The 25,726-nt window shown below is 46.0% G+C and overlaps 1 protein-coding gene across 9 annotated transcripts in view; it reads left to right on the top strand.

The window, feature by feature from the left end:
- eys (eyes shut homolog) overlaps positions 1–25,726 on the top strand; it is a 183,533-nt gene that overhangs the window by 97,169 nt on the left and 60,638 nt on the right. For 8 of the 9 annotated variants that reach the window (XM_055502293.1, XM_055502292.1, XM_029175210.3 and 5 more), the window contains 16 exons: positions 221–360; positions 2,055–2,218; positions 2,363–2,616; positions 3,658–3,762; positions 6,630–6,752; positions 8,546–8,659; positions 10,015–10,137; positions 10,802–10,915; positions 12,422–12,544; positions 12,645–12,758; positions 15,259–15,372; positions 16,357–16,470; positions 18,721–18,918; positions 20,110–20,231; positions 23,443–23,564; positions 24,155–24,414. In XM_055502293.1, the coding sequence (XP_055358268.1) occupies positions 221–360; positions 2,055–2,218; positions 2,363–2,616; positions 3,658–3,762; positions 6,630–6,752; positions 8,546–8,659; positions 10,015–10,137; positions 10,802–10,915; positions 12,422–12,544; positions 12,645–12,758; positions 15,259–15,372; positions 16,357–16,470; positions 18,721–18,918; positions 20,110–20,231; positions 23,443–23,564; positions 24,155–24,414 (2,304 nt within the window). Of the gene's footprint in view, positions 1–220; positions 461–2,054; positions 2,219–2,362; positions 2,617–3,657; positions 3,763–6,629; positions 6,753–8,545; positions 8,660–10,014; positions 10,138–10,801; positions 10,916–12,421; positions 12,545–12,644; positions 12,759–15,258; positions 15,373–16,356; positions 16,471–18,720; positions 18,919–20,109; positions 20,232–23,442; positions 23,565–24,154; positions 24,415–25,726 lie in introns of those variants that run through there. The other variant, XM_055502297.1, reaches the window with a different exon arrangement.

Genomic DNA, 25,726 nt, shown 5'->3' with positions numbered 1-25,726 from the left:
ATCCGTTACCTCAGTAAACCCAAGCCCCGTCCGCTCCGTCGTGCTGAAGGGAACGTAGGAGAATAGCCTGGACCGTGGAACTAGGCGGCGACTCCCACCTGTCGCTCAACGCTGACGGCGTTGTTCTTCAGTGGATGCCGAAGGAAATCGTTCTGTTTTAAAAGAAACAAAGTAGAAATACGATTTAAACTGCATAAACATGTGGAATCTTCCCCTGCAGGTTTCATGGGAGAGAACTGTGAAGTGGACGTGGACGCATGCGCCCTGCCGAGCAGCACGTGCCCACCGGGGACCCGGTGCCTGGATCTCCCAGATGGTCTTGAATATGTCTGCCGTGTCCCGTGCCCTCAGAGCCTCCAAGTGGGTAGAAGCCTTTGGAGCCACCGCTTCAGCTGCCGTTCTGAATCTGCACATGAGCGAGTCGGCTGGACTCCTGTGTTACTGTCAGAGTAATGGGATGGTGAATCTATATATGACACTGTGGTGTTTTTAAACCTGATCCGTAATCATTTGTTACACACAGGCATAAAAAATAAGCAAAGGACTCATAGGAGGATTGGCAGCATATGTGATAACTCATAAACAAGTTTGCTCAAATCAGCTTACAGTACATGTGCATTTAGAAATGTTACTGTGTAAATGATAAAATGATGATGATAAATGATGATCAATACTCAAATACGGGTGCTGGAACCCTTAACATGGTACATTATTATGGTTTCAGAATGTAGTTCACGCTGCTTGTGAGCTCTAGTAGCAGAACAGGAAGCTGAGTGGAGTTTTGAGCCGAGCCTTAGTCACACATCTGCGTCCCTGTAAAACACTGTTCACCAGCAGTGTGACCTTGCTGTGGACTTTTGGCTTTTTCCCCCTCCTCCAACACTGCATGTACATGTGACTTGTCATAATTGCCATGCTCACTGTCAGCATTCAAAATTCGTCATATCCCCTCTGATTCACGTCCTGTATCTCAGCTCCACTAATTCGTGCCCAATAATTATACTATTTCCGTCGCTCTTTTAAATGTACAAAATGAGTCACACCTTAAGTCTTGACTGAGCTTGTAACACAATTTAACTCCCATCAGCTAAAATACATCATTTCTTTAATCTCTCTTTTTCTTTCACATTTGTCACTTCTTTAAATCCTTTTATCTTATTGAATGAGTTCCTGGACAGTGACAGATGTTCTGCCCTAATAAGTATTCTTGTAGCTCCTCTTCATAAACTAAAAATAGATTTTGAAAACTAAATATTATAATGTAAACAACTAAGCAACTATTGTAGGCGATTTTTTTTATATTAGATTTAGTTTCCTGATAATTTATATGAAGCACATTTTCTTAGTGAGCTTAGATTTTGTGCTGCTAAAAGGCAAAGCTTCAGTGGAGTCACTCTCTGTCGGGGCTTTGGCTTTTGGCACGAGCACCTCGACAGGGGAGCCGCAACGTCTGTACTTACACTAGCGCCACGCTCCCTTCATGTATGGCTACAACCACGCGCCGTCTTTATGGAATTACGGCGGCCGAGCAGCTCCTCCACGTGACAGACGGACACCATAACTCGCTGCGTAGTGTAGCGAGGCTTGTGTTGGCCGCTGTACAGAAATGACATGATGTCTGCGTTCTACACCTACCCACAAGCCAGCTCTTCCCCTGCCCCTTTGTTTGCCCCTCTACTATATATACACGCGCAGGCACCGGCTAGTAGGCGTATCTTTTTGTAGCCGGGAGCTCCTGGGAGGTTTAGCCCTCAATGACCATTGATCTTGTCTTGTAAGACACGATGCAGATGCTTCATGGAATACTGAGCGATTCTAGTGTAAAGCAGGAATCAGTATTCATGAGTGTGGCATGTGGCTGCGATGGAGCTCAATTTAACACAGCCAGGAGCAGAAATGATTAGAGGCCGCATTGTAAAGTAACCGCTATGTTTTTTTTTTTTACCAGAACATTACCATGCGAGATGAGTCTATTTTACTTGAGCGCATGGAACAGCGTGTCTCATTTCGTGATTATTCCTCTCTGACGGCTTTCGCTCTCTGTTTTCCAACAGCCGTGCGCCAACGGAGGACGCTGCGTGCTGAGCGGCGCCACCGGCTACACGTGCGTCTGCGCACGTGGATGGACCGGTCAGCACTGTCGCGTAAATGTCAACGACTGCGTTCGCCACTGGTGTCAAAATGGAGCCACTTGTGTGGATGAGATTGATGGCTACAGGTGAGTGTTGGGATCTTGATCGTCCGGGAGCGGCGCAATGTGAGTTATTGCGCTGACATTTACCAGTTTCTCCCCCCCGGGGGGGGGGGAGGAATTCCTCCCACTCCGTGCTGTATGGAGAAATCCCCTTTAATTTGCTCTCAGCTGCCTCTGTCCCAGCGGATACGCGGGCGTCCACTGCGAGGAGGACATGGATCACTGCCTGGACCACCGCTGCTCCGAACGCGGGCTCTGCCTGGACCAGCGGCACAACTTCACGTGCCGCTGCGCGCCCGGGTTCGAGGGGCCGCTCTGCGAACTGGAAACCAACGAGTGCAACAGCTCCCCCTGCGCGGGCGGCGCCACCTGTGTGGACCTGATCAGTGATTATCGGTGCCACTGTCCCCTGGGGTTCGAGGGTATGACACCATCTGATGCCTGTTTACAGCCATTAGTGTGAGCGGCCACAGGAATATGAGGTTTTAGTGCTTGAATATGTCAAAGAAGGAGAAGTACAGGAAGTTCATACAACGATAACACGCTAGAGAATGAGGCCCCCAATTTCAAGTGATATCATTTAAGATACTTTGTATTCACAATGTGCTAAGTTAATTAATATATTTCCATTAACATATTGTGGATTGCACCATAACCAGACAGCAACACTTAGTTAATCTTGTCCATGTGTGACGAGAACGGCCAAGCTGAAAAGCAGCGCGGTGCCGTGTTAGCTGGTAAATTAATTATTATTGGCTGGCATACGGAGCTGGCTCAGTACCACATCCGTCACATAGTCTGTGGTCCTCAGTGTACTTTGTAAAGTATATTTAGGTCGTAGTAGGTAGTCCTCTGTTAATTATCAGTATCTTACAGAGCGTGATTAACAGAGAGTTTGCCGGTGTGCGGGGTCACGGTGGCAAAAGTACAATTACCTTTGGTGTAGACGGCGGTGCAGATGGAAGAGCGGCGCCTGAGGATGTCAGGCTGTTAGCTCTCTATGAGCTCTCCGGCTCATAGAGGTCTGAAATATCGCCAGAGGCCAGACCTAGTGGAGCTTTAAATTTGTCAGTAAAGACCTAAATCAATTCATGTCTAACTCTTGCCCAGAGGGTAGTGAAATTGAGGTCACTCCGTTTATGCATACGTACGAGCCCCAACGTATAATCATCCAATCGCGTTTTTGAAGCAGTGGAATCGAAGGTAATCAACTGCCTCGTGAAATCAAATTCACTTTTCAGCCTTTTGTGGCACCAGTGTTGCATAACCAGACGCATGCCCCACGTTCAGCCGGCGAAGAAAGTTGTTGTAGTCATATTTTCCCCACATGCAAAAACAATAATGTTCAATAATTATTTAATTTCCACAGCGACAGGGAGACTTATGAGGAGGGATATTTTAGACTGGATCCCCTGTGATATTAAAGGAGCTTATTTATTTGTCTGCGTCTCCTCGTGCTGCAGGAAGAACCTGTTCTGAGAATGCAAATGATTGCTGGTCGCAGCCTTGTCTGAACGGAGGCTCGTGTATGGATCTGATAAATGACTACATTTGTCATTGTCCTCGTGGTAAGTACAGACTACTTGCGTATTATTGAGCATGTTTACAAAAATATCATGCCATTAATTTTCTGTGTACCGAACCCTGGGGATAAAAGAAAAGTTTAGTTTTTGTGCCTTTAATTTTGAAATCCATTTTTCACCTCTCCGACTGCAGGCATGTTTTGAGCAGCTGTACAGGCAGCAAACAGAGGCGCTGGGTCTGAATTAGCACTAGAGGAAAGCTACTTCTAAAATCTATGTCAATATCTTTGTCTGGAGACATAACTTTCCTAATTTGACTTACACGTTTACAGTTGTCAGCAGTCCTTTAATCAAGTGACAAAATGTTTTACAAATTGTTATATGTTGAACACATGTCCCTGAAAGGATCCATAATCAGTCCATAATGGAGGGAGGTGTTTCATGCTCCAGTGTGCGGCTGATTTCACTCTGCCCTCTGGTAATAAAATACCTAATCACAACTTGATTGAAGTCAGTGTGCGGCAGCCGGCCCACTTGGCGACGCGCGTCCAATGTCACATTCAATTGTAAACAGTCACAATTCACGCCACGGGATTTACAGGCAAATGTTTGCAAAAATAAAATCCACAGAGCAGAGGTGTTGACAGGACGCAAGATATATACAGTACGCTGGCACCGGGCAAGTGGTGGATGAGCAGGGAACTGTTTGAACGTGATGCACCAGAATGAATGAAGTTTAACACATGCTGCTCTACTGTACCGTCACACTGGCTGCTCCTCACCGCGGTTCCATGACCTCACGGACACATGGTCCATTACTGTAATTTATCTGATCTTGCTATTTTTTCCGCCTTTTTCTCAAATTGGATTCTGAGAAAACCAGAGCAGCAGCGTGTCAGTAAAGCATCCATTACGCTTTCGTATTCATTGACAGATTTATAGACAGATGTTTCTGATCACTTTATCTTTTCAGAAACTCAATTAGATAAATGGGCTGTCAGGTCGGCCTGCTCCTCGGCAAAAGAAACCCAACACGTGTGCACACGGGAATCAGAAAAGACTGGATATTTTTCACTTCTGACCCATTTCTCTGACAGGGTTCTGTGCGCAGCTGAAGTTTAATATGCAGAGTTTTACTTTTATTTATTTAGAAATTAGTGTAACTGGCGGGAGCGCCTGAAATAGACAAGAAAGCCCTCAAGGACGTTCCCGTCAAGGTTGGCGAACGCTCCGTCACTCTGGCTGTTGTTTCAGCAGCGGAACCTGTGGATATTTCATCTGAATTTAGTTTAGTTAGCGTCAAAACAAAGCCAGCCATTGGCAGTGGTGCTAATTAGCTGACGTCAGCTGGAGCCTCGGGAGAAGGCCTGGAGCTGTCACTGCTGAGTCAGTGTAATGACCACAAAGTCAGTACTGTGTCATTTCATGAGGCGGACTGTGTGCTACTTACTGTACACGGGCACATTTTACAGCCTCGCTTTTATATTGGCTCAAGGAAATACTAAAAATAAACACGGATTCGTGACGATGCATCGTAATGAGCACAAGCCGACGCCATTAGAATTTACCTTATCTTAGTAGCCAACACTCCCAGACAGACTGCACTGATGATCTACACACGCTAGAACCAGGTTCCATAATCAAGTGTCATTTGCTTTATTAACCTGATGTAGAAGTAACAACTGAATATGTCAGTTTTCTGTCCAAGAACACGACTTTCACTTATTCAGCTCAGTGAAGCAGCCAGAGCGTCGGCAGACGAGCCGTGATTAAATATGCTGATGAGCCGCAGTCCTCAGATCCGATCCCCGGTTCCGAAGCGTGGCTTTATTATCCCGAGCACGCGGGGAAGTGTCATGGATGCAATCGCTGAACGACGCCTCCGTGGGACGTCTTGTTACTGCGCACTGGAGGAAGTTTCGCCTTCTGCCGCCGCGTGGGTCTTTCTGCAGTTTGGCCGAGCTGCCGGTGACTGTCAGATAGAGCAGGGAGTCCCACTTGGAGATGGTGACACTGTAAATGTGACATTCCTTCATGCAACATTAACCTCAGAGTGAATTGCATGCACAATTGGTTATTAAACACTTCTGAAACACTCTGTTGGAGGCAATAGCTGTCCATTAACGAGTCAAGGCAATGCATAATATAATAGGAAAAGGGTAGTTGGAAGGTCATCAAACACCTCCATAGATGTGTTGATGTAGAGCACAGACAATGACGCTCACTTACAGCTAAAAGCACTACATAATAAATGCTGCTCCATGCGATATGTCCCAGAGAAAAAGGGGATTTGTGTTGGGAAGTGATGTTTGAAATATTTCACTCCTCTGCCAGAGAGTGAGACCTACTTTGCAGACGGCGACTGCTCACAGATTAATGTGACACGAGTCTGGGATCGTTTCCTCCTCAGATTCAAAAAGGGTTTTCGTCGAGTCTAACGCGTTCAATCGCTTCCAACGTGACCCCAGTCTGCAAATTAGATCCAAAATGTAAACTGTTGGCTCGGTTATTTCGTGTATGTATGTCAGCGGAAAGGGAACGGTGATCTACTTTAGATTTCCCCCTTCAGGTAATGAGTATCAGTCACACCTCGTGTATGTACATTATTTACAACAATAGATATCGACGTGGGAATCTATCAGTGACATGCAGACGTGCGCTCGGTGAGGCAGACGAATGTGATACAGATCAGTTAAGTAGGGTGGGTCTCTGTCAATGATTCACTCAATTAGCATACTGCATTGCAGGTAGATTGCAAGGGCAGCGATCGATCCCCCCATCAATCTGCTAAAGAAAAGGTGTCCATAGGCCGGAAAATACGGCCACATAAATGTGTCTGGTGTTGCGGTGATTTAAATTCCGTTTCTGCAGCTTGTTTCCCAGGCTCCGCCGTTTGCCCGCTTTAATTGCAGGTTTCAAGGGGAAAGATTGCTCCGTGGACATTGACCTTTGCTCGTTCGGAATGTGCAGCGAACACACATTAATATGCGCCGAGACCGAGGATGGACAGGACGTGTCTTGCGCGTGCCACAGAGGTGAGCGAGCTCCCCGGCCGCTGGTGAGTTACTGTACACACACACACACACACACACACACACACGTAGACACACACGCCGACAACTTAGTAAAACGGCGGTTGTTATTAAAGGAGCCGTGCAGCAGATCCTGACCTTCACAAATGTTTAGATGCCTCGTCTGCAAAGTAATTCAGGTCTTTTTAGTGTAGTAAAGCCATCGTACCTCATATCATAATCCAAATATTCACCGGACCACAGAACCTTTGTGTGCGTGACTCAAATCCTTCTGATTCCTCTCCATGAGGATGGCAGCTTTATCACACAGGACCAAGCAGAGGAGCCGTGACCTTCCAGGTACCGAGGCCTGCCAGAGGTCACCGGGCTCCAGTCCTACAGCACGCGTGCCGCCGGTGGCAGAGCGCCGCCGCATGCGCACGCTCGCCTGCTTGAAATGAGAGCATTTTCACCCGTCACACTAATCATCATTCAGCCGACGCTGCGGCGCATCAGCCCGATCTCTCTCCCAATGAATGGCCATTACATGGAAGTTCATGTAACCCAATCAATAACCGGAACTTCATTACTCCTGTTGCACTTGCGCTCGGCGCACGTCAGAGTGAAGGATAGTGAGTGATTCCTTATGTAAATGAAATCAACCTGCGGCGAGCCGCTCTCTCCACATCACTTCTCAAGGGCAAACGGCGAGATGATGTCTTGTCTAGATGTTTCAGGTCGACAGTCTTGGCATCCATATCACCTAATGCCTTCCAAGCTAATGTGTTGCAGACCATGTTAGTCATAACCCGCATCGCCACACTGTGTATCCTACGCTGTCAACTTTTTGACCTAGAGTTTAGTACTTACACTAAATCATATTCTTCCGCTGAGAATGCTGCATGTTGCACAAATGACTTTCCATGCATCAAACATAGAAATCGTCGCCAGAAGCCGAACTAGAGTGCGATTCTTTCTAGACTTATGAGTGAGTCGGTTTTCTTGAAAAGCACCTTTTTGCGCGTCCGTAATTGTGTTTCCACGGCAAAAAAAACTGCTTTTGACGTCAGGAACTTTGTCTTTTAACATTAGCATTCATTCCAGTGGCGCCGCTTGCGAGCAGCCCTCTTTTGCCATACATTTATTAGAGCTGTTGTTTCATCCAAAGCCCTGCTTGGCGTGAGCCTCTGTCAGGTTTTCACAATGCAGCGCCTCTTTTTGTTCCGCCGCTCTTGTTTTTTGTGTAAGGCTGCAGTTTTATTTTGAAGGGAGAAGTGCTTATTCGGCAGTACCACAGCTTCCACAACGCTTCTTTTTATATGCATTCTTCTATTGTGACGAGCGTCTCGGAGCCCGTGCTCTCTGTTTCGGTCTTTGGCTGACTGCGGAATGCTCACATAACAAACGCTCGGTGGTGAAGTGTGAACGTAACCCACATACACCACAGATAATTTGCCTTTAAACACCGACATGTTTAGCAGCCTGTTTGTGTACGGTGTGAGTGAGTTTCCACGCGAGCCATAATGCCCGTTTCACACGGTTTCCTTTGTGTATAGATTGACTTTGATCTTAAAAATGACTGGATTTGGCTTGTTTAATGTCATAAATCAGAAGGGCAATGACTGGCGCTTATTAAACATGATTAAATGATCCAGTGAGCTGAGTCTGCATGAGCCCAGCAAGCTCTCTGAATCAATACAAGCTTTGAAAAGCAGCTTTTGTTTGCGAAAACAAAGTCATGCTGATCCTAATTGGCTGAGAAATTAGAGCAGACAAAAGGATTCCAATAACTCTGTTTTTTTTTACGCGTGCTGCAGGGTTCGGAGGGTCATTTTGCGAGGTAAATCTCGACGAGTGCGACTCCAGGCCGTGCCAGAACGGCGGCACTTGTGTGGACGGCGCTGACCTGTATCGCTGCTTATGCTCAGAGGGTAAGTTGCAATGCAATTAGAGCCCCCGATAGGCGCCGTGATGTGATTATGTGCCTAATTCAGATCTTTGTTGCTTTTTAAGTGTGTAACCAACTGGTTTGAGCCCTGGAGATTCGACCCTGGCTGAAATGAAAAGCCATGTAACGAACCCCATCTCCGTGATAATAACGCAGCAAGCCGCCGCCTCCTCCCGTCCGTGCTCTTATGAGCAGCTCATATCGAGTTCACGTACAGGTGTACGTGTAAATTCCTGATGCATGTCTCCCGTGGTGCTTAACAGAGCGTCGGCGCAAAGTCCCATTTCCATCCACGATGTTTCAACAATTACAGGAGAAATGTGATTTTCCTTAAACCAATTCTTTCAGCATTATCCACTCAAGAACTCATTATTGCAGAAAATAGATTTGAAACATTGTTCCCCAGATTCCTCTCCCCCGCTGAAAAGACCTCCTCAGTACATCTGAACAATCCAGAAACATTAAATTCAATACTATTAAATTATTGCCCTGAAATGAAGAGGCCGCTTTTGCACATTAAAGTCAATATGGACTATTTCCTCTCAGTGAATTTGTCCTGACTGCTTTAATACAATTAGACATGCTGAGAGGTGGGTTCACGTGATGTTGACAGCTACAGTACTTTGGAATTTTACTACTACAGTTTCTCATGTTGCCCACTAGGCTGATACATGTTTCTCCAATCCCATCAAATCATTCCATCATATGTGTACGAAGAAATAAATCTCGGGTATTTTTCCAATAATTTCTTGGTCCAGTTGACATCTTACCTGTGAGACATTCCTCTGATTAAACCGTGATTGCGGGCAAAGCTTGTTATGCATTTTTAATGAAGTCGGGATAATTGTCAAATTTTATGACATGGAGAGAGGTGGAAATTGGTTCCATGGTCAGTTTGAGAAATGATGAGAATTTGACCTGCACCGATGGTGCTGATAGCCAGGCATTAGTCATGGGCCTCCTGTAGCTGCACTGTGTGACAGTGCTAATGATAGTCATTTTGTAGCGTGTCCATGCGGGTGGAGAATTCTTCTAGGGGACTAAAATGTCAGATATTGGCGGCGTTCACTTTTACTTTTAACAATATCAAATGCTAACCTGGAACTAATCACTGTGGAAAATGGGGGACACAATATGAGAAAGGATAATTTATTTCCTCTGACGCGGCCCGCGGTGCTTGTTTGCTCGCAGGGAAAAGTCATGTAAAACTTAGCGACGGCGCAAATAGATTTTTTTTGGGGGGGTGTAATTTGTTGCTAATTAGAAGCATTTCAAATCTGGCTCTCGCTGACATTCACACACCGTCTCTGATGAGATTCTGCTTTTCTTGTCGTACAGGGTTTGGGGGGCTGAACTGTGAAATCAGCTATGATGAATGTGCCCATGGATACTGTGCCAATAATTCCACATGTATTGACCTGGTTGCAGACTATGAGTGCATCTGTCCTTCGGGCTTTGCTGGTGAGTTATCTGTGTCATTATTTTCATAGTTTGGGCCTTAATGAATCTAGTGCAGATGGATGACTCTTCAGCACTGATAACCATCACAGTGTTATTGTCTAATGTAAGTGCTTATTCACTGATTTCAGAATGACTGCAGCTGATTGAGTATAAAGATAGCTTGCCTGTCGTCTGTGGAAACTGAAAAGGGGATAAATATTCATCCAAATGTGATATGTTTGTTAAGAAATATTAATAAAAGCTGTGAGCGGCTGCGGGAACATGTGATCTAAGTTCAGGAAATGCCAAGCTGCACATTAATAATCTGTCGTTATTTCATTTCCAGTTTTATATTTAGGACAGTTATGAATGAAGCTGTCGCTCACAACGTAGATAAAAGTACACAATTGTCTGAGTACAGTGGATGGAAGACACTCTGTGGTATCACCTAGACCAACACACACACACACACACACACACACACACACACACACACACACACACACACACACACACACACACACACACACACCAGCATAGCCCCCATCACGCCGCTACATCATGATAATGGTTGCTGCAGTCACAGTCATTTGTTTGACAAGTTATTGGGATGTGTAATTATTCCGGCCGTGGCTGCACTTCCCGTTCGTCTTTCTCCGGCTCTGTCAGTGTGTTTATGTTTCAGGTAAGAACTGCTCCACGTCCGTATCTGCGTGCGCATCACGTGACGATTTCTGCAGAAACGGAGGGACCTGCGACCACAGCTCAGCTGGAGCCGCGCACTGCGTTTGCCCTCCAGGTATTAAATCGGTTGTTGTTGTGTCAAACTTATGTTTGGTTCTTCTTAGTAATGTGGACGAGCAGCAGTGGGTTTAATAGAAATAACACTAATCTACAGTACATGGTAACTAGTGTATAAACATAGTGGGTCAATCCCTGTTGTAAATTCAGCCCTTAATGCACATAAAAGCATATTAGTGTTGTTGATTACTGTGTTAATACCAACACAGCTTTTACCTCTAAGCGAATAAAATTAGAAAGTACACGTGCAAATCCGCAAATTAGTTACAATTTGTGGAAAGCGGGGTTGTGTACTTCGTGGGCTGTGTGCTGATACTGAAATCCCTCCTCGGGTTTTTGTGCTTTTTGTGCTCTGGCTGCTTAAAATATGTAAATCAGCGGGGAGGCAAAACACTGGCAGCGACGGCGCTGTGTGAAATCACCGTCCACGCGTGCGCCAGGAGTGGGGAGACGCCACTCACCGCTATGGTCCCGCCTCTTGCAGGGGCAAATACAGGCAATTACCCCCAAAATGAATGATGTACATAACAGACACACTCCCGGCCCGACGCTTCCACTTGTTCAGCTTCCTTCTCTGTGGGAGTTTAATCTCTCCAGCCTGAAGCAACAACACGTAACGGCCTTATGAAAAGTGCAAGTCAGGGCTCGGTTCATCAGGTCGGGAGCCGACTTCAAAGCAGCCATGATGCTTTGGATGTCTGGGTTTTTTGGGGGGGGGGTTATTTAGGGAATAGTTGACCGTCCAGAGAATTTCTTGGCAGAGGTAGTGATTCAAAGTTAAATATGAAACACCACGTAGACAGTGCCTTTGTGTTTTGGCTAATTGCACAGTAAACACTCGCTAATTACTGATCATTCCCGAGCACAGTTTATACATAATTCCAGTATTTTTTGCATTTCTCTCAAAAACATAACTACAGTAAATGGACCCTGCGTTGTTTATGTCCTAGGAGCTTCCTCTGTCTTCCACTTGTGGGTCTTTCGCCGCGTGACACATCGCTGCTACAAGCGAAAACTGTGAACTTGTGGGGAAAAGCGGTCGGCGGAGGCCTGAACTGTGTCGTTCTACACGTGAACCACACAAATCTGTGACTCACTGGCCACAAAAACTCCTTGGTGTTACTATGATACTAGTGGTCAACACCTCCACAGGGGACCTTTTAATTACTGTAGTCAGTACTTTAATTGCAGTTTATGAATCATTCGAATGCTTAACTAATTGGTCAGAGTGTTTAGCCTGAACGCATTCGTGCTGCTGTGAATTTGAATTTGTCTCATTACGCAACAAAGTCCTTGTATAGTTTTGTCGTTTTTTTTTTTTTTTAATTAAAAAAGAACACGGTAAAAAAAAGAAACCATCCACTTGTTTTGTGCCTCCTCCGTAGCACTCGAAGCGTGATTGATGGAACTGTATGGTTATGGCTCGACGGTGGTGTTATACAGCGTCGGTAAAGGTCACCTGAAAGGAAGGCATCCAGCTGAACATCATGCTCTATCTCTGCAGGTCTAACAGGCCGCTTCTGCGAGATAAACATTGACGATTGTGACAAACAGCCGTGCGGAGTCCTGAGCATTTGTAAAGACTCTCTAAATGGCTACAATTGCTTCTGTGCCCCTGGATTTATTGGTAAGTGAAAGCTATCTGGGCGCCGCTCCGTGTGAGTTAGTGGCGTTTTATTCACAGGAGCGACGTGTCAACATGCCGCGCACCTTTCATGCCTCCTTAGGAAATAACTGTGAGATTGAAGTGAATGAATGCCTCAGCCGGCCTTGTCAAAATGGAGGCTCCTGCGCTGATGAGCTCGACTCGTTCAGCTGCCGCTGTCCCCCCGGAATCGCAGGTATGTGATTTGTTTGTTTGTTGCCCGGGCGACGCTCATTTCGCCGTCGCGACACAACTTCCCCCACGTGGGCGCTAACTCCAGAATAACGTACGAATGCGTGCTTTAATCGTGTTTCCCGCCCAGCGTGATTTACAGCGTGTTGTCACGCCGCGTGTCCGGGCGCCTGCCGTAAATTTCTCGGCGTGTTTTATTGCGAGTGACGCGTGTTTAGCGCGCGCCGCGGCGCATCATTCACGGCGCGCGCGGCCGCGTGCTGCCCGTCAGCCGCTGCACATAAACCACGACGTGACGCAGCGAACCGCGGCGCGCAGTCAGTCAATCACACTGGATTTGTATAACACCCATCATGCAGGTTTGCGCAATCATATGTGAGCGTAAACTGATCTAAATGAAAGGAACAGGAGATAAAATGCAGTCTCTTCCGTGTTGTTTTAGCGGCTCAGGGCCTAAAACGCTCACGGCCGCCTCGTCGACGCCTTTGTGCCGCGCTTCACAACGACGACGCGTGTCAGCGGATCCGAGAGGTCGTCCTTGTTCGCGCGCCGAAAAACACGTCAAGCGAAGTGGCCGGTGCGACGCCATGAAGCGCCTTTAAAAACAAGTCGAGGAATTTAAAAATCAATAGCGAGTCTGACAGGCAACCAGTGTAAGGACCTCACAGCCAGTGTTCAGCAGCGGAGCGCAGCATCAGTTGCCACTGATCTATAACTGTTTTGGATAAAATAAATAGGAGGCTATTATGATCCTCCCGTCTGCTGGATAGAGTCATCTGCATCAGTCTCCCTTTATTGCTAACAGTTATAAACATCGCTGTGTCTTTGTAAAGGTAACAGACTCAACCGAGTGACTCCACGCTGGGAATAAAGCTGAATTATTACGGTTACATTGTAAATTTTAGTGTGTTTGTCACATTTTATACATCTAAGAAGAAAAGTGGTTGTGTTTTACCCTCGTATAAAAATGAATGTAATCAGCGTTGCCATAGAAACCAATGTTGCTGTAATTGTTACAGAGCAGCCACAGAAATGTGAATAAGGCTTCATTCTACTCTACGTTTCGTATCACAGTATTATAAATATTAAATGCCTATAATAATACCAATAATGCAACCCAGTGTTTTGATATATTGCACTAGTTTTGAAGGTAAGTCAGAGGACAGACATGTTTGTTTAGGTGCTCGATGCCCGGTCTGGGCTCCTTTAGCACAAATTACTGCATCAAAGCAGCGTGGCATGGAGGCAATCAGCCTGTGGCGCCGCGGAGGTGTTACTGGAGGCCAGGCCGCTTTGATAGCGCCTTTCAACTTGTCTGCATTGTTGGGTCGGGTGTCTCTCATCTTCCTCTTGACAATAGGTCAGGTCAGGTGAGCGGGCGGGTTGGCTGGTCAATCAATAACAGTAATGTCATGGTTAGTAAACCCGTTAGCGCTAGCTTGGCACCGCGGGCAGGTGCGAAGTCCTGCTGGAAACGAAAATTGGCCGCTCCATAAAGCTTGTCAGCAGACGGAAGCATGGCGTGCTCTAAAATCCCTTGGTAGATGGCTGCGTTTACTTTGGACTTGATTAAACAGTGGACCAACACCAGCAGATGACATGGCTCCAGAAATCACTAGTGGCTGTGGACACACTGGTCTCTAAGTGGAAGAATATGCTTCAATACAGCCTTGAGTGAAATTACAGACCTTTCTGTGGAATTATGGAACCGTTTTACGTTGTCTTGTTGTTTGGACAGTGATAGTCTGCTCTATAAACAATGCACTGATGCCCACAGCGGATGCATGAATCAAAAAGACCTAATTATTCATTGTTTATCTTAATATATCGCTTGAAACGCTAATTAGCGTGCGGCTAATCACTCGTGTTTTGTTCCTTTTAGAAGCCATCGCTGTCTGAAGTCAGAACAAACCCCTTGGATTTTCCAGTTCACAGTAGAGAAAGATCGTGTAGATTGTATAAAACGGCGGCAGCTCCTCTCAGACAGGAATCATCTTTTTAAAACCTCCACGTGTCCCCATTGTGAAGAGGAGCTGAAACGATCCAACCGGCGCGTCGACACTTAGCTGACTTTAACTTTCGGACCGAGCTCAGGCCGAATGGGAGGCGACTCCACGAGTTCGTTGCAGCTTTTAAACAGCTTCGTTCTCTAGCGTCGCGACAGCAGCGCAGACAGTAGACGGTAATTACATGTAATGTGATTCCTCTCCTCTCAATTTCACACTATATAACAGCCTCCTCCAAAGCTCACGGGGACTATTGATGTGTGGAATATTGCAAAAAAAAAAAACTCCATCCCGCAGCTTGGTTTGTATGCAGCTAATCTGCTTTTCGGAGCGAACTAATTAGGCACAAAATGTTAGAATGATAAACTCTATTCTATATTGCAGTCAATCAACAACACAGGTGTTTAGCCGATGTGCGAGAGTCTAAAATACTGTGAAAATGAGCATGAGTCATGAAACAAGCTGAAGCTTCAGTAACTTCAGGCTCCGTCTTCACAGGTGACTACTGTGAGATCAACATAGACGAGTGCGCGTCCTCGCCCTGTCTGCACAACGCCTCCTGTGTGGACCTCGTTCATGGCTATGAGTGTGTGTGTCTGCCTGGCTTCACAGGTTAGTGGATGCATTCATTTCAGGGGGGGCTTTTACATGAATTAGGATTCTAGCAGTTATATAACAGCATTCAATGTGCTATATTCACGGCTGAGCTACAATATATCGCATTGTTTTCACGCCTCGTGTGGTAACATGCTAAAAGTGGCAAATTAGCGGCTGATAGCGTCACCGTTTCACATACTGTAGTATCACAGTTCATTCATGAGTCCCACGCTGTTGCACCCCGGCGGCGTTCTCCTGTCGGCTCCTCCTCACGCTACACACCGCAGTGGGTTATGGCTCGCGCTCCATTCCAAGCCTTTGCTGAATAATTGCTTCCCCGCACGTGCTGCCGTGACACCGACTGCTAAAAGTGTTGAAGGTGAAAAATGACTCCGGCTTTAAAATAAAGATCATGCGTCTCCACCGGCAAAAGTCAAACACGGTAACAGCTTCTGAACTGTTCTCCTGCCGCATAATATTCCTCCAGAGCGGCGCCGAAGCAGATTATCACAAAAGGCAACCATCCATGAATAATACGCTGAAGACAACTTTTGGGTTGTGTTTTTTTTTTTTTTTTAATTTGAAATGATATTTGAAACCGAGGCCTCGCTGTGAGGGTGTTCTTTGCAGTTTCATGCCTTTCTGCGGCGCCATAGGGAATCTTTTCAGGCATTATACCTCTGTTCAGCTTTCTGTTGAATTCATTATGAGATCTGCATCTTCCACAACAAGACACTCACAAAAAAAGGGAAAAATACCTTATGTTTATCTACCCTTTCAGCTCCCAGGATAGAAGATTGTGCTTGATAAGAAGCTTGTAATTTGGAAAATGGAATAAAGGCATAAAGTCCAGCCTTTTCTCTCCTCTCCACAGTGACAGGTTTTGTGATTTGGGCCATTGACAGGTCTTTAACTGACAAACCTCCATGTCACTGAGCCTTCGATATAACATATTTATCAATCTGTGTCTTTTTCTTTTTTTTTTTCCTCCTGTCAAAGGTACCAAGTGTGAAGTTGACATTGATGAGTGTGCTTCATCTCCCTGCAAGAATGGAGCCACTTGCACTGACCAGCCTGGTAATTACTTCTGCCAATGTGTGGCTCCATTTAAAGGTAACAACCAAGCGCTGTGGAACGGGGACAAAAGCAAAGTTAATTAACTTCACAAACTATATTTCTCGCTTGTCCGTAATCACTGGTCATGTTTCAACAAAATCAGTGCATTTGTACCTGTACTTAAGTGACGAAATCTTGAATAATTAGTGCGATTTACGCTGTGATACTGTAATCACTGTAACACGCCTGCCCTCCAGCAGAATTAACACTAGTGAAGGATCTGCTGTGAAATTCTAGCAGCGTGATTTCACGCAAGCACAAATGCTGCCATCCTTATCAGATGTGGAAAAATATTCATTTGGCTGCATAAACAAACCAAAGATCCAGTCAATAAGGACATTGGTCTAAATCCAAGACCAGTCCGACAGATCTAATGAGCTCTTTGGCAGCGAGATGTTTCTGGAAGGACAACAGTCAGGCCAGCACTTTGCAAATATAGGCTCTACAGCAGAGCGGCCAGGAGGAAATGACTCCTGAAAAAGGCACATGGAATTAAAAAAAAAGCGGCTTCAAAGACACCGTGACAGTTTAAAGAGAAACAGTCAGAGCCATGATGTAAATTCAAGTGGAAGTGTTCAATAGCAATTCAGAGGGCTCTCGAAGGCAGAGTGGCGCCTCAGCCTCACGGTGTCAACGCTCCCACGTTTGTTTACTTTCTATTTCACCCACATTTATTGATGCAGCGAAGTTTCACCGAGCGACTGCGCGTGCGGACGGAGCGGCAGCGACGCCCTAATCTGCCCGAACCGGTCCAGACAGACAGGCGCTGCAGTGCTCTGTGCTCCGGGTCCAGGTTTGAGCCGCTGCTTCATTAAGCACGGGGCCATTCCTCACGTCCGGCTACAGCAGCATAACACGCGCCCACGTCACATTAATAACATTTGTGCCTGAAGTGGCACAAATGACGGCGCCCGGGTTCGACCTGCTGTTTCAAACCAACAGCGCCTCGCTTTGTGCCAAATTGTTTTATGGCCCCTATTCTAATAGTATTAATATTATTCATGAACATATTATGATGTGACGTACAGCAGTGCAGTGAATAATAAGATAATCAGACATTTTGCTGCATGCCAGTCCAGGAGTGTGAAGACTGCTCAGACTCAGAAGGAAAGAGCTAAAAACTATAAGCCACAGCTGTGGAGCAGGTCAGATTACAGAGATTGATTTGGTTCAGTGTTTCCATTCAAATACTGCGTTACAGTGCCTTAATATCATTCCCTTCTCATAAGATGACCAGTTAAGTACAATGAGAGTCTGTTGTTACTTGGTTCCCAAGGAAAGGAGCTACTGCCTGGTCATGAAGTAGCTCAGCTCAGGAAATGTGAAGGAGGGGCTGCTCTGACTTCTAATTAACTTAGCTGTTAACTGAATTGTCAGTTTGACAGGTTGAAAAAGCAAAGGAGTAAACCTTCCACACCTGTCAGGTTCCTAAGTAACTTAATGGCTCTGTAAAAATGTGGGTTCGATGTTATTATGTGCTCGACTTATAGATGAATGTTCAGACAGCAGTTCTATTTGTCTACTGTTGACTTTATTTTACAGGTGAACTGAGGTTTAATGTGCACTTTGTCCACTTTTGAGTATTATCATTTGTTTATTCATCTATTGTTCACATTCATATTCTGCACTTTCTGATTCCGTCTTTATTTCACCATTTTCTTATCTTCATTTCTATTCTTCTGAAAAGTTTTTTAACAGATTTTTGCTTCATGGCCTGAATTAAACGTCTGAGTAGTTTCCTTTATTTTTAAGATTGCCTTAATAAATTAGCCATTAAACCACAGCTGAGCTTGTATCCGTTAGTTCCAGTCAGCATGGACCTGCTAATCAGACCTGAGGTGGAATTGTTTGGTAATTGCTCTGTCACTGTTATTCTTTATGTACTGTAACAGCATCACACCCCGAAGCTGTTATCTTTCCTCTGCCGCGCATCCAGTAGCATCCAGAGTGATTGGTTAACTAGAAATCTGCACGAGGAAAGAAGAACGATTATCAAGATTCCGTTTCAAAATGACAGTGATTATATTCAAAAGCGGTTAAGAGAAGGAGAAAGCAGTGGTGTTTTATGTCTGTTGTTGTTTGTTTCTCTCTCAGCATGTAATCCTCCACAAGGACTCGTCCAAGGAAACATACAGACTGGCTTTAATCTTTAATATTCCCTGGCACACAGTTCTATTGTACTACACACGTTGCTGTCTGCTGGATGCAACCCCTTCATGTCTTTTCCCTTTTTTTACCTCGCTGCAGGTCACAATTGTGAGTTCTTACCCTGTGAGGCCAGTAATCCCTGCGAGAACGGTGCAGTGTGTGCGGAGGAGTTGGATCAGGACCATTTCCCTTTGGGTTTCCGCTGTCACTGTCGCCGGGGCTTCACTGGCCCCCGCTGTGAAATCAATGTGGATGAGTGCAGCTCCAGCCCCTGTTTTCACGGTTTCTGTTATGATGGTAAGAAACAGGCGCCGACGATGGCAGCCAAAGCCCCAAACCCATGCACCCTCCAGTTCACACGCAGCAGATATGTAAAGGAGTTCACATTTGTCCCCAATGCAGCTAAAAACAGTGTTATGACACGGTAATAAGTCATCTGGTGCGTCCTCTGGGGAAAACGATTGAGCACAACTATTGTTTTTATAAAAAACATGGCCGAATTGTAACCAAATGTCCTGATGAGAGTAATAGTCAAACAGTGAAGGACTGGCAGTGGATTTCTATCTACGAGCGTCCTGTCCCTCGCTGTGCTGCTCGAGACCCCAGCCAGCTGTCTTGACTACTCTTAAGTGCAGCCAGTTCACCTCAGGTTAGTGAGGCGGGCCTCTAGGACCTATTGGCCGGCGCTCGGCAGCAGCCGGCCAGCCACCGGGGAGAGCACTGCATAGCCACAGTGGCGGAGATGAGTAATGCTGCTGCCACCCAGGACCTAAAGCATTTAATGAGAGTAATAGCAGCTACACGCACCAAGACAGAGTGACAGCATAGATTACGTGGTAAATCTTTGGGATAATGAAGAATCCTGGGACCCCGACTGAGGAAGTAATAAATTCACTCCTGTAAGAACTGCAATTACCCCTGTCACTGGCTGCCTGTACACCAGTGTTGTGCTGGAGAAACAGAATGATGCATCCCTCTTTAACATCATTAATAATTTAGGAGAGGAAGAAATGCATTATTAGACGTGGGAGATTTTAACTTCTGATGGTAGAAATTGGCACATTTGTAACATCTAAATAAAGTATGGCCCTGAAATGGGCTCTCTCGCTTTGAAGCTCTGCCTTTTCTGCTAATTCAATGTGTGTTGAGAGGGTGGGAACAAATGACAAGGCTTTCAGGCTTTCACCGAGAAAGCGCGGGGAGCAGATTGCGCGAAGGGGGGGAAAAAGAAAGTGGCAGGAGAGCAGATGAGTGAACAGCCAAAGCAGACAGGCGAGTGTCCGGCCGCGTCAGGGCGATGCACTGGGAGGCGACCTGTCACACGTCCAGCAACAATGGTTCCCTCCAATAAAAACCCCATTCACAGAACGTAATTGTGCTCTCTGCTCTTAATCCCATCACCTGTATCCGCCGTAGACGAGAGCGATGCGATGAATCACATGGTGACGCGACGTGTTGCAACTGACCCTCTGATGTGATGTTCCTCAGTGGTGGACGGCTTCTACTGCCTTTGCAGTCCTGGCTACGCCGGGCTGAGATGTGAGCAAGACATCGACGACTGCGCCAACAGTTTATGCTCCACCAACTCGGTCTGCAAGGACCTCCATCTGGTAAGTGGAGACGGCTAGTTCGGCAGTGAGAGGCGGTTACGTAATGGCCTTTGGAAGGATTTTGGAAGTAAATCACCACAGGAAACACGGTAGTTAAACAGTGGAGAAGGTGTATGTGAGCTTATGGGACAATAGAAATATTGAGCATAATATGCATCTTGAACCAAATGTTTTGCTGCTGTTGTTCCGGCAGCTGTCCGCTAGATCAGCACAGACAGTCGACTGGTTGTCGCGTAGCTTCTCCTCGTCCTGCCTCCTCCGTCTCACCTGTAAATCATGTGCAGGCACAGGCAGATGTCAGGACGCGTCCTAGGTCAACAATCGGGGTCCGTCCTCTCCCCGACAGCGTTTTACATTCACGGCACAGCTCATTAGCCGCAGCTTACGCCGCCACGACTGGGCTAATGTAGCAGAGTTTGGATTAAACCACAGTGGCAGGATATCCAGGATAAACAAGAGTGGCAGGGGATTTTCTAAATGACTTCTCAGTACATGCTATTCGGAGCGAGCTGCTGCTTCTGCACTCGTGTCTGTTTATACAGATGCACACGCGTGGGTCTAGAGGAACATTTTAGGACTCTTCTCTTTTTTTTTCCAGGCCGTAGCTCCACTTCTGTAGTTATTCAAGTGTTTTTTAAGCCAATAACATTGATCTGTTGCAGCTGCAAAAAGGCCTTGGGAGCCGCGTGCTGCTCACAAACTGTGCAATGAGTACCAGGGGCCTTTTTCCAGCAGCTGCTTACTTGCTAACAGATTGCAGTAGTGAAACAGATGTATTGCAGATGAATTCTTCGGGTTCATTTTTTTTTTCCCACCCCGACAAAGACGGATGACTCTTGGTGGCTGCACCTAATATTTGAGTTGAAAATAACTCCTTTAACGGCCTTTAATGATGGATGTCAGGAAAATTCATTTATTTAACATTTATTTAACCAAAACACTGTGACTTTGTGGAGTCCTATAAAATAAAGCATATTTAAACAACTGAATTAAACGCAACTAAAAGTTTATCATGCTTTAATACCAAACTTCTTGAGGCTCGAGTTTGAAAATGTTTTCTGATACTGATCATGCGTCATAACTGATCTGAAATTGTTTTGTTAAGAATAATTGAATTGAAATTACTAATTGTTAAGCAGGCTTTACAATGTCTGAGTCAACATTAATATTCAACATTCCAGTATGTGAGTGAAAAGAAAATGTATTTCCTTCAAACCCACTTGAGAATTATGTTTATGTTAAATCAACTGTAATGACCTCAGGCCTTCATTAGTACAGGAGGTTGCTGGTATTCAAAGGCACAGCTGGAAGGAAGCAATTGTTTGTTCCTTTGTTATCGAGAAATACTGCTCTAACAAAGTTTAACAATCTCAAACTAAATGAAGGACGAATGCTCATGCTTCGCTCCCATATTGTGAAACCGTCTGCAGGGATCCCTGCGTCCCAGCACAGAATCCTGGCATTTCAGTGTCACTTCATTGGATAACCCGCACACTCCCAATGCAAAGACAAAAGGACACAGCAGGAGAGAGGAACAGGAGTTAATAAAAGGAAAACAATAGAACTAAATTAATATTCAACCAATATTTTCTTTATTTGCACCGCTCTGTTTCGCATTTTTCCGACTCATTATTCAAATAGCGACAGGTTTTTTAAGAAACCCCTTCACATAGTCTTGTTTACCGTGCACCTCTTCCTCCTCCGAATACCGTGTCCCGCAGAGATTTAGCTTATTTTTGAGAATTGCAGTCCCTGAAGGTGACTTAGCAGCAAAAATGAGATTATATTCTATTGCCAGGGGTAAGGAATCGGGGCCTCCTGGAGGTATCTAATTTATCATGAGATGACGGCATCCCCCCACCGCCGTGGACCCACCGTGTACAAATTATATCAGACAAAGTTTAACGGCTCCCCTTCAGTGTATGAAATTCAGATTAGCTTGCCTTCCGCCAGCGAAACTGGGACCTTTAGACGGCAGCGCCCGGAACCCCGACGACCCTTGACCACAGGAAGACCTTAAAGCAACGAGGATTTCAAATTAAAAGAGAACCTTGGAATGTCATAAACAAACCATTTATCACCTGCACCGTAATTATCATAATGCAAATTGCAGTGATGAAATTAAATAAATAGTCCACATACAGCATTGCCCCGAAGAAAGATGAGCAAGGTCAGAGGCTGTATACCGCGCTGTTTGTCCATGTACAGTAGAAACCACATGAAAGCAGCACAGAGAAATCCCAAATGTAAATGCGTCCATGAAAATCCCTTTCAACACAGAATATGCGGTGGTAATATGGTATGTTCGATAATAAAGACTTCAAGCATATACCTTGAATGGCATTGGAAAATAAAGCGGGCCTGTGGGTGGGTGGCAGAAGGATACATCTGCGCAGCAGTAATGTGGAAATTTAAGACAAGCATGACTCTTTCACAGTTTAAACAGATTTCTGTAGCACGGAGCGCTGGGTGAGTGGGTGGCTTTCTCCTGCAACGCTTTTAGGGAAGTGTGGATGAATTTCATCAAGAATATTAAGCACCGCTCCGTTCGCTTCCTCTGCCGTAACAGATATAAACAGATAAGTGAATAAATGCCCTTTGACTGCTCCATAACAACAGGCATTAATTGCTTCCATGTGTCACAAAATCTGCTCTCAGACTCCTACTTGTGTTCAAATATGAAAAAAAAGGATAAATAAAACAGGTGAGAAGTTAATACACAAGCGGTTTGAACTTTTTGAACTTTTTGAACATTTTTCTTATTTAGCTACAACTTTTTTTCCTCCAAAGGGAAGTTAGGAAAACAAAACCTGAACTATTTACAAAAATATTCTTAAATGTTCAACAGCTGAAAGTGCAAAAAATAACCTTTTAAGCCATTAATTCCTCGCACACATGCTGTTCATTCATTCACTGGCTCTTCTGCCAGTGCTACAGTAATAACCCTAAAAGCTGCAGTCACCTGGTCTGTAGCTGTGATGAGTCTGTGACCGTCTTAAGGTGGGGTGTTCTGGCTTTCAGGTGCTCACAGTGGGTCTTGTACTCTAGCACTTTGTGCACTGGGTCGTTCTAATGGCTGCTTAACACCTGGCCGAGGGTTGGAGGCCACGTTTACAGTAATAGTGATGAATGTGCGCCGCTCCTGAAATAAATAACCAAACGCGCGTACGTTACCGTGCTGCCGTGGCTCATGGGCCGTTGTGTGTTGCAGGGCTACGAGTGCGTGTGTCACTCCGGCTGGGAGGGCGAGCGCTGCCAGCGAGAAACCGACGAGTGCTTGTCGCAGCCCTGCAAGAACAACGGCACCTGCGCGGACCTCCTCGGCGGCTACGAGTAGGTGTAACGGCGCATCACTCGCCTAATAGATGCAGGAGAAGCTGCTCCGAGACAGCAATATGTCCTTCCACTGGCAGCGCTGGTGATGAATTGCAGATGGCAGGTAAAACAAATTAGTCAATCAATGGCTCACAGCGTGGAGGGGTTTCGGGGGGGGGGGTCTGCGAGTCATTGGAGGGAGAAGCTGGCGCCTCTGCTTCGGCCGGCGCCCCCTCCGCTCGCGCAGGCGGAGAAGGTGGAGAGGGGACGGGGCGCGAGGTGGAGCAGTCACTGCAGCAGCGCTCAGGTACTCACTGCCACCAAGTGGAGTGTTCACCTGCTTCAAAGCCGAGCACTCAGACGGGCACACATTGAGTTTCCATCCATCTGTCCTCGCTCGCTCTCTCTCTCTCTCGCTCGCTCTCTGTAGAATGCATGCATTTCCATTTAATCCCCACTCAGTGTTCTAACCTCCTGTGTCCTACATTCAGCTGGGCAGAATTAAAAGCCGCTCCGACCAGTCGCGCAATTAACCCGAGGAATTCCCCGCGCAGCCTCGGCCTCAGCTGCCGGTTCGTTTGTTGACTCGCCCCACCGCTGTCTCCAAGGTGCTGGTGCTCGCCGGGCTGGACGGGCGCGGACTGCGCCGAGGACGTGAACGAGTGCGACGCCGGGCCCTGTCTGAACGGCGCCGAGTGTCGGGAGTCGGACGTGCCGGGCGGCTTCTCCTGCACCTGCCCCCCGTTTTTCACCGGGCCCTTGTGCGGCGAGTCCTACGACCCCTGCGACCCCCTGCACAGCCCCTGCCTGCACAACTCCACCTGCCTGACACGCTCCGACGGCGCAGCCTCCTGCAGATGCCCCGCTGGTGAGTGAGGCCTCGTACCGATGCGCGAGGCCGCGCCGAGGTACAGCACGTACGCAGCCGCCGCGGTCGAAGTAGCTTGAAAAAACACGCGGAAAGGTTCTAGCGGGGGGAAAAATTACAAACACACCTGTCACGGTTAAGTATGCAACCTTTGTGCCTTCTCCGTGAAAGGCTTGAGTTTTTTTAACAAGTTCCCGAATCAAAAGAGGCGACGAACGCCGCGCACAAGTCGTACTTTCCGCCGCACTCCTGACGAGGAGAGTGCTACACGGCAGAAGTAGTTCTCATACCAGGATAATTGTGATGTTAGAATTGCTCGCTGAAAAGGTGCAGACTCTAATGGCTGTGATCCCCCCCCGAGCTCGCGTCTATTGCTGAAATAGAGATTGTCTGTGAAAACTTCCCAGTTTTTGTTGCTGCTTGAACACGGTGTTCCTCACCAGATAAAACATTTTTTTTTTTATGACAGTGATTGATTTGTACACAAGTAAAAGTGGTGTTTTCGCTGCCATAGAAAAGTTGTTGTCTGGAGTCTGGTTGTTAAGTTGGTGGGTGATCCGCATAATGATCCAATCTGGTTTGCTAGAAAGTCTCTGCCGACTTAAATACAGTTTCTGGATTTTTTCTATTATGTTTTTACAAAGAATAGTCAAGAACTCCGGGGCTTTTTGGCTCCTTTATGAGAAAGAGAACTGCTGTAAGTGGTTTGATTGCTTTTGATGACTTCTTTAAATAAGTCTTGTTCTACCCAGCGGTGACAGGATTGTTCTCAGTTACAACACAATCCATGATAAATAAGCTGCTGGTGAATTGTATGCGCTCGGCCTCCTGATGGAGTTTGAATTCAGTAATTATAAAAGATGGAGAGTGCAAATTTGACAATCTGTTAATACAGCCAGTTCTTGAGTAAATCATTAACCATTCACCTTTCAGACAACTCGGTAAGTTACTGTAACTCTCATCCCATTTATACTTATGTTGGAAAAACATTTCGTGCCCTATGATGAAGACAACATACAGGGACCACATGTGCATTTTATTTGTTTGTACTTTTGCCTAATGTTTCCTCAACTGTAGCTAATATAATTAAACTAATTCAACTCATGAAGTATATACGTAGGTTACTTCATTAACCCTGAAATAATAAATCTAAATTAAAGTTTACACTAAAGTGATGTATTGGACTGCGGGTGCCAATTAAATTAGAAATACATGCACAAACGCTATATTGGAATATTTCCCGGCTCCAAAACAACAAGTGACGTTATGTGTAATCACCACCGCCGTTTGTCTGTGATCAGGACGAGTGAAC

This window comes from Betta splendens, chromosome 15, assembly GCF_900634795.4.
Source record: "Betta splendens chromosome 15, fBetSpl5.4, whole genome shotgun sequence".
Classification (NCBI taxonomy): Eukaryota; Metazoa; Chordata; class Actinopteri; order Anabantiformes; family Osphronemidae; genus Betta; species Betta splendens.
The sequence above is the reverse complement of the archived record's forward strand: the minus strand, read 5'-3'. Positions and strand labels throughout refer to the sequence as shown.